At 44.9% G+C, this 11,680-nt stretch overlaps 1 protein-coding gene across 1 annotated transcript in view; it reads right to left on the bottom strand.

The window, feature by feature from the left end:
* Window positions 1-693: 693 nt before the first annotated feature.
* The window catches only part of LOC111956425 (protein SGT1 homolog), a 46,039-nt gene continuing 35,052 nt past the window's right edge, over window positions 694-11,680 (bottom strand). Inside the window, 3 exon segments of the mRNA XM_070436575.1 lie at window positions 694-1,477; window positions 1,574-1,740; window positions 1,903-1,987. Coding sequence (XP_070292676.1) covers window positions 1,376-1,477; window positions 1,574-1,740; window positions 1,903-1,987 — 354 coding nt within the window. The 3' untranslated portion in view covers window positions 694-1,375.

Here is an 11,680-nt window from a genome sequence, read left to right on the forward strand (position 1 = left end):
AATATGTCAAATATACTAGTTGATCCATAAGGTGAAAAACTTTGAGAGCAGCAGTGAGTTTCAGAGATCTAGAAAGCTTTAATGTCCGAGTTCCAGAAGTGTTTAATGAGACTTAAGACTGCAGCCGTCATGCTGAGATCTTACCCACAATGCAAAGTGCTTAACTCCTTTTGATGTTAGTAGAGCAGCTTCAGGCAGGCGGCTGTGTGGGTGCGTGAGATGCAGTTAAGAGTTTTAACCGAAGCCATTTGATCGCCATGACACCTGAAACAATGTGCAATGAATTTAACACTTAACTCAGTGAGGAAGGGAAGGGGTGTGTGTATTTTTCACTTAACTCAGTGCGAGGGCTGATGATGCAGTTAGATCCATATTAATGCTCCTGCACTTAACGCAACGTCCACTCAAAGCAGAGAGCAGCAGAGTGTAGTGTGTGAGGATGAGGTCTACTCCCTGTAATATAGTACAGTAGATTAGTACAGGAATGGGTGTGTTTGGTATTAGTGATTGACGATGCTAGCTTTCTTTGGGCCACCTTCAGTAGCCAAACGCTGCAGATAAAATGCAGCGAATAGAGCAGATTTGATTCCTTTGATGTACATAACATATGTTTATCTGAAAGTTTTAAAATTGTTGTCCTTCTGAACACGCCCCAGGTCTCTTAGACAACATTACAGACAGTGAAACAAAGAATTGTGATCCATAAACAAAATAATTTATTTACATTTAAGTTTGAATCACATTGAGGAAAAGGAAATTAAAATTCGACTTCCATTGCATGACTGTACTGCTGCTGATGTGGAAAAATATTCTAGAATTCTTATAAAAGTATAACAAAAAACAAACAAAAATCAAAACATTTCACATATTTTGTATTCATTCCAAGTGGTGAATGGGACGACATAAACGTCCCACCCACCCCGGATAAAGAAAGGCTCGAAACACAAGAACAGCCACAAGAGGTGAAAAGGGTTTCCCAACCTTTCAGTCCAGGAATCAAGTTCAACCCTACACTACCTTTAACCAAATTGGCCATTCAGATGATTCCCAGTTTTTCTATTATATATAGGATAGAGAGATGTATCGATTAACCTCTTTATAGTGTTTGTGAGAATGGTTAAACGCTAGGGTTACTAGTGGTTCCTGGACTGCGGCGAAAAGCACCAAAGCTCTAAAACCAATATTGACAGACGGACTGGAAGGTGGAGGGAGGGGTGGGTTTGGGGGAATAAAGTGGACATGTCCATTGGAGGCAAAGAGAAGGAGAAAGCAATTACACTGAAGCTGGAGACTCATCTCCCTCACTAACTTTAAGCACCATTCGGGGGAGAGGAGATATGGGCGATCCATTTGAGGCAGAGAGCGAGAGTGTTCTTCAGTACTTCTTAAACTCCATGTCATCAGGAGGGCTCATCTCTACCATTCTCTTCCCAACGTCTGTCCAGTTGGTGCTCAGGACTGTACCACCCGACTCCATCTACAGGGGGAGGAGAAGAGAGTCAGTGATACTGACTGTGTACTGCTAAAACAAAAACATCTTTCTCCGTTCCTCTCGTTGTGTGTGTATACCCACAAAGGATTTGTTCATGGCCCGTTTGACCTCGTCAGTGCCGTCACAGTAGATTTGGTGAAAGAGTTCGTTAAGCGCTGCGTCTCCCTCCAGCTTCTTCTCCTTCTCACTGATGTCCCCCACCACCTTGTCCCAGTTACGGCTGGAGGCAGACGATGACGGGTACTGGTCTACACAGGAACACACACGCATTAAAAAGGTTTGAGTACCACAAACCAGTTCTGAATTTGTTATATGTTAGTGTAAGGGAGAGAGCGCAAAGGTGGAGAGCGCACGTGTGTGTGTGTGTGTGTGTGTGTGTGTGTGTGTGTGTGTGACGGAGAGGAACTGACTGGGGATGAAGTGTTTGACGTTGGGCTCCTGTCCCTCCAGCTTCTCCCACCTGATCCCCTCTGTCTTCTGCATCTTGACCTCCACCTAAGAGAGCGGGAAGGAGGGAAGAGAGAGCGAGAGGACAGAAAGAGAGCGAGCGAGGACAGAAAGAGAGCGAGCGAGCACAGAAAGAGAGCGAGCGAGCACAGAAAGAGAGAGCGCGAGGACAGAAAGAGAGAGCGCGAGGACAAAGAGAAAGCGAGAAGACAGAGAAAGAGAGAAGACAGAGAAAGAACGCCAGTAAAAGAGCGGGGAGAAAGAATGAGAGCGGAGGGAGAGAAGAGGTAGTTGTTACGTCTAAATAGGGCTCAACACAGAAGTTCAGAAGATGGTAGCTCAGACAGAGCCCACCAGTCTCTTAGTGGTGTGATCAGCTCACGACAGACACACAGGGATATGCGGGGGCACAGCCCACACCCAGATCTTCCAGACAGAGCGCTAACGAGACGTCTGTCAGATTGAGGGGCCGGAGTGCGTGTGATCAACACAGCTCAATATACTGGTGTGTGTGGGTGAGAGCTATCATTCTGTCGATCACAGCGGCAGGAGCACACATTTTGGGACAGATCATTACATCGGAGAAGAAAGGAGACAAGAAGATGAGAGGAGAGCCGCCACCATCCACACCCACTGAGCTGCAGTGACAGGCCCCATACCAGTGGGACATGCAATCTGCTGAGTTCTCCAGTACCCCCGTCATCTTAGGTTTGTTTGTGTGTAAGTAACTGTGTGTGTGTGTTCAGAGACGGTCTGATAGAGTAGAGGATGCGCTGGCATGTCGACGCAATTAAAGAACATTTCTGCTCGGCAGGGAGATGAGATTGTTCATTCATGAAGGTGTCAGAAGATGCCAGAGCATCAGAGGACACACATTCAGACAAGAGCACTGATTACAGAGCTAACAGAGGAGCTCAACACTAACCCAATACGACTCTACTAGGACAGAATGGTACACTATATACACACACAAGTATGTGGACAAATTAGTGCATTCGGCTATTTCAGCTCCATCTTTTGCTAACAGGTGTATAAAATTGAGCTCACAGCCATGCAATCTCGATAGAGAAACATTGGCAGTAGAATGGCTCGTACTGAAGAGCAGAGTGACTTAAGGTGGCACCGTCATGATGCCCCCTTTGCAACATGTCAGTTTGTCAAATTTCTGCCCTGCTAGAGCTTCCCCGGTCAACTGTAAGTGCTGTTATCGTGAAGTGGAAACTTCAAGGAGCCACAAGGGCTCAGCCGCGAAGTGGTAGGCCACAGAATCTCACAGAACTGGACCACCAAGTGATGAAGCGCATAGCACATTAACATTGTCTGTCCACTCACTACCGAGTTCCAAACTGCCTCTGGAAGCAACGTCAACACAATAACTGTTCGTTGGGAGCTTCATGAAATGGGTTTCCATTGCTGAGCAGCCGCACACAAGCCTAAGTTCACCATCCGCAATGCCAAACGTTGGCTGGAGTGGTGTAATGCTCACCGCCATTGGACTTCAGAATACTGATGAATCACYCTTCACCACCTGGCAGTGCGACGGACGAATCTGGGTTTGGCGGATGCCAGGAGAACGCTACCTGCCTCAATGCATAGTGCCAACTGTAAAGTTTGGTGGAGGAGGAATAATGGGTTTTTTATGATTCGGGCTAGTGAAGGGAAATCTTAAAAGCTACAGCAAATGACATTATAGACAATTCTGTTCTTCCAGATTTGTGGCAACAATTTGGGGAAGGCCCTTTCCTGTTTCAGCATTGCAATGCCACTGTGCACAAAGCGAGGTCCATACAGAAATGGTTTGTCGAGATCAGTGTGGAAGAACTTGACTAGCTGCACAGAGCCCTGACCTCAACCCCATCAAACACCTTTTGGATGAATTGGAACGCTGAATGCGAGCCAGGCCTAATCGCACAACATCAGTGCCCAACCTCACTATTGCTCATGGCTGAATGGAAGCAAGTCCCCGCAGTAATGTTCCAACATCTAGTGGAATGCCTTCCCAGAAGAGTGGAGGCTCTTATAGCAGCAAAAGGGGGGACATACTCCATATTAATGCCCATGATTTGGAATGTCCACATACACCACATGACCAAAAGTATCTCAAATATTAGGACTGACTGACCCATGTTCAACTGCTGTCCACAATTGCAACCTCCATGGCCACCATGGATATTATTTGACCCGGCTGGTCATCTATGAACATTTGAAAACATCTTGAAAAACGATCTGGCTTTATGGCCACACATGTACTCTAAATATTTCCACCCGGGAACAGCCAGAAGAGGACTGGCCACCCCTAGGAACCTGGTTCCTCTCCAAGTTTCTTCCTAGGTTCCTGCCTTAATGGGGAGTTTTTCCTGGCCACTGTGCTTCTGCATTGCTGGCTCTTTGGGGTTTTAGGCTGGGTATCTCTTAAGCACTTTGAGACAACTTTGTGAGAAAGGGCTATATAAAATACAGTTGATTGATTGATTGATGGAACCCTCCACTTTGACCTTCAATGTTCTTCATAGTACAGTGCATTTGGAATTATTCAGATCCCTTGACTTTTTCCACATTGTTACATTACGGGCCTTATTCTAAAATTGATTAAATAGTTTTTGCTTTTCTTAATCTACACACAAGCAAAAAACAATCATTTTTTTTTGCAAAAAAAAATAAAAACCTGAAATATGACATTTACATACAGTGGGGAGAACAAGTATTTGATACACTGCCGATTTTGCAGGTTTTCCTACTTACAAAGCATGTAGAGGTCTGTTTAATTTTTAATCAATAAGATACATTCAAACTGTGTGAGACGGAAACTCTAAAACGAAAAATCCAGAAAATCACATTGTATGATTTTTAAATAATTCATTTGTATTTTTATTGCATGACATAAGTATTGATCATCCTACCAACCAGTAAGAATTTCCGCTCTCACAGACCTGTTAGTTTTTCTTTAAGAAGCCCTCCTGTTCTCCACTTCATTACCTGTATTAACTGCACCTGTTTGAACTCGTTACCTGTATAAAAGACACCTGTCCACACACACTCAAACAGATTCCAACCTCTCCACAATGGCCAAGACCAGAGAGCTGTGTAAGGACATCAGGGATAAAATTGTAGACCTGCACAAGGCTGGGATGGGCTACAGGACAATAGGCAAGCAGCTTGAGTGGAAGGAAACAAACTGTTGGCGCAATTATTAGAAAATGGAAAGAAGTTCAAGATGACGGTCAATCACCCTCGGTCTTGGCTCCATGCAAAGATTTCACCTCGTGGGGCATCAATGATCATGAGGAAGGTGAGGGATCAGCCCAGAACTACACGGCAGGACTGGTCAATGACACTGAAGAGAGCTGGGACCACAGTCTCAAAGAAAACCATTAGTAACACACACTACGCCGTCATGGATTAAAATCCTGCAGCGCACGCAAGGTCCCCCTGCTTAAGCCAGTGCATGTCCAGGCCTGTCTGAAGTTTGCCAATGACCATCTGGATGATCCAGAGGAGGAATGGAGAAGGTCATGTGGTCTGATGAGACAAAAATAGAGCTTTTGGTCTAACTCCACTCCGCGTGTTTGGAGAAGAAGAAGTATGAGTACAACCCCAAGAACACCATCCCAACCGTGAAGCATGGAGGTGGAAACATCATTCTTTGGGGATGGCTTTTCTGCAAAGGGACAGGACGACTGCACCGTATTGAGGGAGGATGGATGGGGCCATGTATCGCGAGATCTTGGCCAACAACCTCCTTCCTCAGTAAGAGCATTGGAGATGGGTCGTGCTGGGTCTTCCAGCATGACAACGACACGAAGCACACAGCCATGGCAACTAAGAGGTGGCTCCGTAAGAAGCATCTCAAGGTCCTGGGAGTGGCCTATGCCGTCTCCAGACCTGAACCCATAAGAAAATCTTTGGAGGACTGGAAGTAGCCGTATTGCCCGACGACAGCCCCGAAACCTGAAGGATCTGGAGAAGATCTGTGAGGAGGAGTGGGCCAAAATCCCTGCTGCAGTTTGCAAACCTAGTCAAGAACTACAGGAAAGTATGATCTCTGTAATTGCAAACAAAGGTTTCTGTACCAAATATTAAGTACTGCTTCCTGATGTATCAAAATACTTATGTCATGCAATAAAATGCAAATTAATTACTTAAAAATCATACAATGTGATTTTCTGGATTTTTGTTTTAGATTCCGTCTCTCATAGTTGAAGTGTACCTATGATAAAAATTACAGACCTCTACATGCTTTGTAAGTAGGAAAACCTGCAAAATCGGCAGTGTATCAAATACTTGTTCTCCCCACTGTAAGTACTCAGACCCTTTATTCAGTACTTTCTTGAGGAACCTTTGGCAGCGATTACAGCCTGGATTCTTCTTGGGTATGACTTTACAAGCTTGGCACACCTGTATTTGGGGAGGCTCTCCCATTCAACTCTGCAGATCCTCGCAGCTCTGTCAGGTTGGATTGTGAGCATTGCTGCACAGCTATTTTCAGGTCTCTCCAGAGATGTTTGATTGGGTTCTGGCCGGGCCACTCAAGGACATTCAGAGACTTGTCCCAAAGCGACTCCTGCATTGTCTTGGCTGTGTGCTTAGGGTCATTTTCCTGTTGGAAGGTGAACCTTTGCCCCAGTCTGAGGTCCTGAGAGCTCTGAAGCAGGTTTTCATCAAGGATCTCTCTGTACTTTMCTCTGGTCATCTTTCCCTCAATCCTGACTAGTCTCCCAGTCCTTCCTGCTGCAAAACATCCACACAGCATGCTGCCACCACCATGCTTCACCGTAGGGATGGTGCCAGGTTTCCTCCAGACGTGACGCTTGGCATTCAGGCCAAAGAGTCCAATCTTGGTTTCATCAGACCAGAGAATCTTGTTTCTCATGGTCTGAGAGTCTTTAGATTCCTTTTGGCAAACTCCAAGTGGGTGGTCATGTGCCTTTTACTGAGGAGTGGCTTCCATCTGGCCACTCTACCATAAAGGCCTGATTGGTGGAGTGCTGGTTGAGAGTTGGTTGTCCTTCTGGAAGGTTCTCCCATCTCTCAGAGGAACTCTGGAGCTCTGTCAGACTGACCATCGGGTTCTTGGTCACCTCCCTGACCATAATTATGTAAATAAGGTTTTTTATTTATTTATTTATACATTTCCAAAAATGTCTAAAAACCTGTTTTCGCTTTGTCAATATGGGGTATTGTGTGACAATTTGTTTTGTCACACAATACAATGCCACAGAAATTCAAGTCGAGGTAGCATGCAATTGGCATGCTGACTGCATGAATGTCCACCAGAGAATTGAATATGAATTTCTCCATCATAAACTACCTCCGTCATTTTAGAGAATTTGGCAGTACATACAATCGCAGACCAAGTGTAATCACGCCAGCCCAGGACCTCCACATCCGGCTTCTTCACCTGGGGTATCGTCTGAGACCAGCACCCCGGATAGCTGATGAAACTGTGGGTTTGCACAACTGAAYAATTTCTGCACAAACTGCCAGAAAACATCTCACGGAAGCTCATCTGCGTGGTTGTCGTCCTCACCAGAGTCTTGACCTGACCGCAGTTCAATGTCATAACAGACTTCAATGGGCAAATGCTCAACTTCGATGGCCACTGGCACGCTGGAGAAGTGTACTCTTCACATTTAAATCCTGGTTTCAACTGTACCGGGCAGATGGCAGACAACGTGTGGTGTCCTATCAGCGAGCGGTTTGCAGATGTCAACGTTGTGAACAGAGTGGGCAGGCATAAGCTACATACAACACAATTGCATTTTATCTATGGCAATTGTAATGCACAATTTGAATACCGTGACAAGACCCTGAGGCTCATTGTCGTGCCATTCATCCGATGTCATCACCTCATGTTTCAGCATGATAATGCACAGCTCCATGTTGCAAGGATCTGTACACAATTCCTGGAAGCTGAAAATGTCCCAGTTCTTCCATGGCCTGCATACTCAGACATGTCACCCTTGAGCATGTTTGGGGTGCTCACGACAGGATGTTCCAGTTACCGCCAATATCCAGCAACTTTGCACAGCCATTGAAGAAGAGTGGGACAACATGCCACAGGCCACAATCAACAGCCTGATCAACTACGCAAAGGAGATATGTCGCAAATGGTCGAGTGGTCACACCAGATAAGGACTGGTTTTCTGATCCACGCCCAAACTTTTTATTAAAGGTTTCTATGACCAACAGATACGTATCTGTATTCCCAGTCACGTGAAATCAATAGATTAGGGCCCAATGAATTCATTTCAATTGACTGATTTTCTTATATGAACTGTAACTCAGTAAAATATTTAAAATTGTTGCATATTGCGTTTATATTTTTGTTCAGTGTAGTAAAAAAAGGGACYAAAAATATATACAAATAACACTAATAAATATAAAAATAATACATAATGAGTAACGATAACATGGCTATATACACAGGGTACCAGTACCGAGTCGATTGAGGTAGATATGTACATATAGGTAGGGATAAAGTGAATAGGCAACCAGATAGATAATTAACAGTAATGGCAGCGTATGTGATGAGTGAAAAGAGATTAGTGAAAAAAGGATCAACGCAGATCTTCTGGGTAGTTATTGGTTAACTATGACTAACTACTAAGCTGTCTTATAGCTTGGGGGTAGAAACTGTTCACTGTCCTGTTGGTTCCAGACTTGGTGCATCAGTACCGCTTGCCGTGCGGTGGCAGGGAGAACAGTCTTTAATCATTTTCACAGCCTTCCTCGGACACCACCTGGTATAGAGGTTCTGGATGCAAGGGAGCTCGCCCCCAGTGATGTACTGGGCCAATAACATTACTCTGTGTGGCACATTGCGGTCGGATGCCAAATAGTTGCCATACAATGGTGCAGCTGTAGAACTTTGAGGATTTGAGGAACCATGCTGAATCATTCCAGCCTCCTGAGGGGGAAGAGGCGTTGTCGTGCCCTCTTCACGACAGTGTTGATGTGTGTGGACCATGAGTTTCATAATGATGTGGACACCGCGGAAATTGAAGCTCTAAACCGGTTCCCCAAAAGCCCTGTCGATGTGGATGGGGGCATGCTTGGCCCTCCGTTTCCTGTAGTCCTCGATCAGCTCCTTTGTCTTGCTGACGTTGAGGGAGATTGTTGTCCTAGCACCACACTGCCAGGTATCTGACCACCTCCCTGTAGGTGGTCTCATCGTCGTCCGTGATCAAGCCTACCACCTTCGTGTGGTCTGCAAACAATGATGCAGTTGGAGTCATGTGCGGCCACTCAATCGTGCGTTAACAGGGAGTACAGGAGGGGATTAAGCATGCACCTGAGGGGAACCCCCGTGTTGAGGGTCAGCGTGGCGGATGTGTTGTTTCCTACCCTCACCACCTGGGGTGGCCCATCAGGAAGTGCAGTTGCAAAGGGAGATGTTTAATCCCAGGGTCTTTAGTTTAGTGATGAGCTTGGAGGGCACAAAGGTGTTGAATGCTGAGCTGTAGTCAATGAACAGCATTCTCACATAGGTGTTCCTTTTGTCCAGGTGGGAAAGAGCAATGTTAAGTGGAATGCGAATTGGAGTGGGTCTAAGGTGTCTGGGACGATGGTCTTGATGTGAGCCATAACCAGCCTTTCAAAGCATTTCCTGGCTACAGATGACAGTGCTAGATGGTCATTTAGACAGGTAACCTTGACGTTCTAGGGCACAGGGACTATGGTGGTCTGCTTGAAACATGTACAGTTGAAGTCAGAATTTTACATATACTTAGGTTGGAGTCATTAAAACTCGTTTTTCAACCACTCCACAAATTTCTTGTTAACACACTATAGTTTTGGCAAGTTGGTTAGGACATCTACATTGTGCATGACACAAATAATTTTTCCAAAAATTGTTTACAGACAGATTAATTCACTGTATCACAATTCCAGTGAGTCAGAAGTTTACATACACTAAGTTGACTGTGCCTTTAAACAGCTTGGAAAATTCCAGAAAATTGTGTCATGGCTTTGGACGCTTCTGATAGGCTAATTGACATAATGTGAGTCAAGTGGAGGTGTACCTGTGAGTGTATTTCAAGGCCTACCTTCAAACTCAGTGCCTCTTTGCTTGACATCATGGGAAAATCAAAAGAAATCAGCCAAGACCTCAGAAAAACAATTGTAGACCTCCACAAGTCTGGTTCATCCTGGGAGCAATTTCCAAAAGCCTGAAGGTACCACGTTCATCTCTACAAACAATAGTACGCAAGTATAAGCACCATGGAACTACGCGCATCATACCGTCAGGAAGGAGATGCGTTCTGTCTCCTAGAGATGAACATACTTTGGTGTGAAAAGTGCAGATCAATCCAGAACAACAGCAAAGGACCCAGAAAATGCTGGAGGAAACAATTACAAAATGATCTATATCCATAGTAAAATGAGTCCAATATCGACATAACCTGAAAGGCCGCTCAGCAAGGAAGAAGCCACTGCTCCAAAACCGCCATAAAAAAGCCAGACTACGGTTTGCAACTGCACATGGGGACAAAGATCATACTTTTTGGAGAAATGTCCTCTGGTCTGTTGAAACAAAAATAGAACTGTTTGGCCACTAATGACATCACTATGTTTGGAGGAAACGGGGAGGCTTGCAAGCCGAAGAACACCATCCCAACCGTGAAGCACGGGGTGGCAGCATAATATTATTATTATTATTTTTTTTTTTACCTTTATTTAACCAGGTAGGCAATTGAGACACGTTCTCATTTACAATTGCGACCTGGCCAAGATAAAGCAAGCAGTTCGACACATTATCAAACAACACACATAGTTACACATGGAGTAAACAACCATATAGTCAATAATACAGTGAAAAAAAAAATAAGTCTATATACAATGTGAGCAAGTGAGGTGAGATAAGGAGGTGAAGGCAAACAATATATGTATAAATAAATAAAATATAAAAGGCCATGGAGGCGAAGTGAGTACAACACAGCAGTAAATAAAAACTAAAAAAACAATGGAATGGTTGTTTGCAGTGGAAGAAGTGCAAAGTAGAGACAGAAATAGGTGGTGCAAGGAGCAAAATAAATTAATAAATAAATACAGTAGGTAAAGAGGTAGTTGTTTGGGCTAAATTGTAGATGGGTTATGTACAGGTGCAGTAATCTATGAGCTGCTCTGACAGCTGGTGCTTAAAGCTAGTGAGGGAGATAGGTGTTTTCCAGTTTCAGAGATTTTTGTAGTTCGTTCCAGTCATTGGCAGCAGAGAACTGGAAGGAGAGGCGTCCAAGGAAGAATTGGTTTTGGGGGTGACTAGAGAGATATACCTGCTGGAGCGCGTGCTACAGGTAGGTGCTGCTATGGTGACCAGCGAGCTGAGATAAGGGGGGACTTTACCTAGCAGGGTCTTGTAGATGACCTGGAAACAGTGGGTTTGGCGACGAGTATGAAGCGAGGGCCAGCCAACGAGAGTGTACAGGTCGCAGTGGTGGGTAGTATATGGGGCTTTGGTGACAAACGGAATGGACTGTGATAGACCTGCTCCAATTTATTGAGTAGGGTTTTGGAGGCTATTTGTAAATGACATCACGAAGTCGAGGATTGGTAGGATGGTCAGTTTTAACAAGGGTAGTGTTTGGCAGCATGAGTAAAGGATGCTGTTGCGGAATAGGAAGCCCAATTCTAGATTTGACTTTGGATTGGAGATGTTTGATGTGAGTCTGGAGGGAGAGTTTACAGTCTAACCAGACACCTAGGTATTAGTAGGCTGTCCACTATTCTAAGTCAGAGCCGTCC

The sequence above is a fragment of the Salvelinus sp. IW2-2015 genome, linkage group LG32, assembly GCF_002910315.2.
Source record: "Salvelinus sp. IW2-2015 linkage group LG32, ASM291031v2, whole genome shotgun sequence".
Taxonomy (NCBI): domain Eukaryota; kingdom Metazoa; phylum Chordata; class Actinopteri; order Salmoniformes; family Salmonidae; genus Salvelinus; species Salvelinus sp. IW2-2015.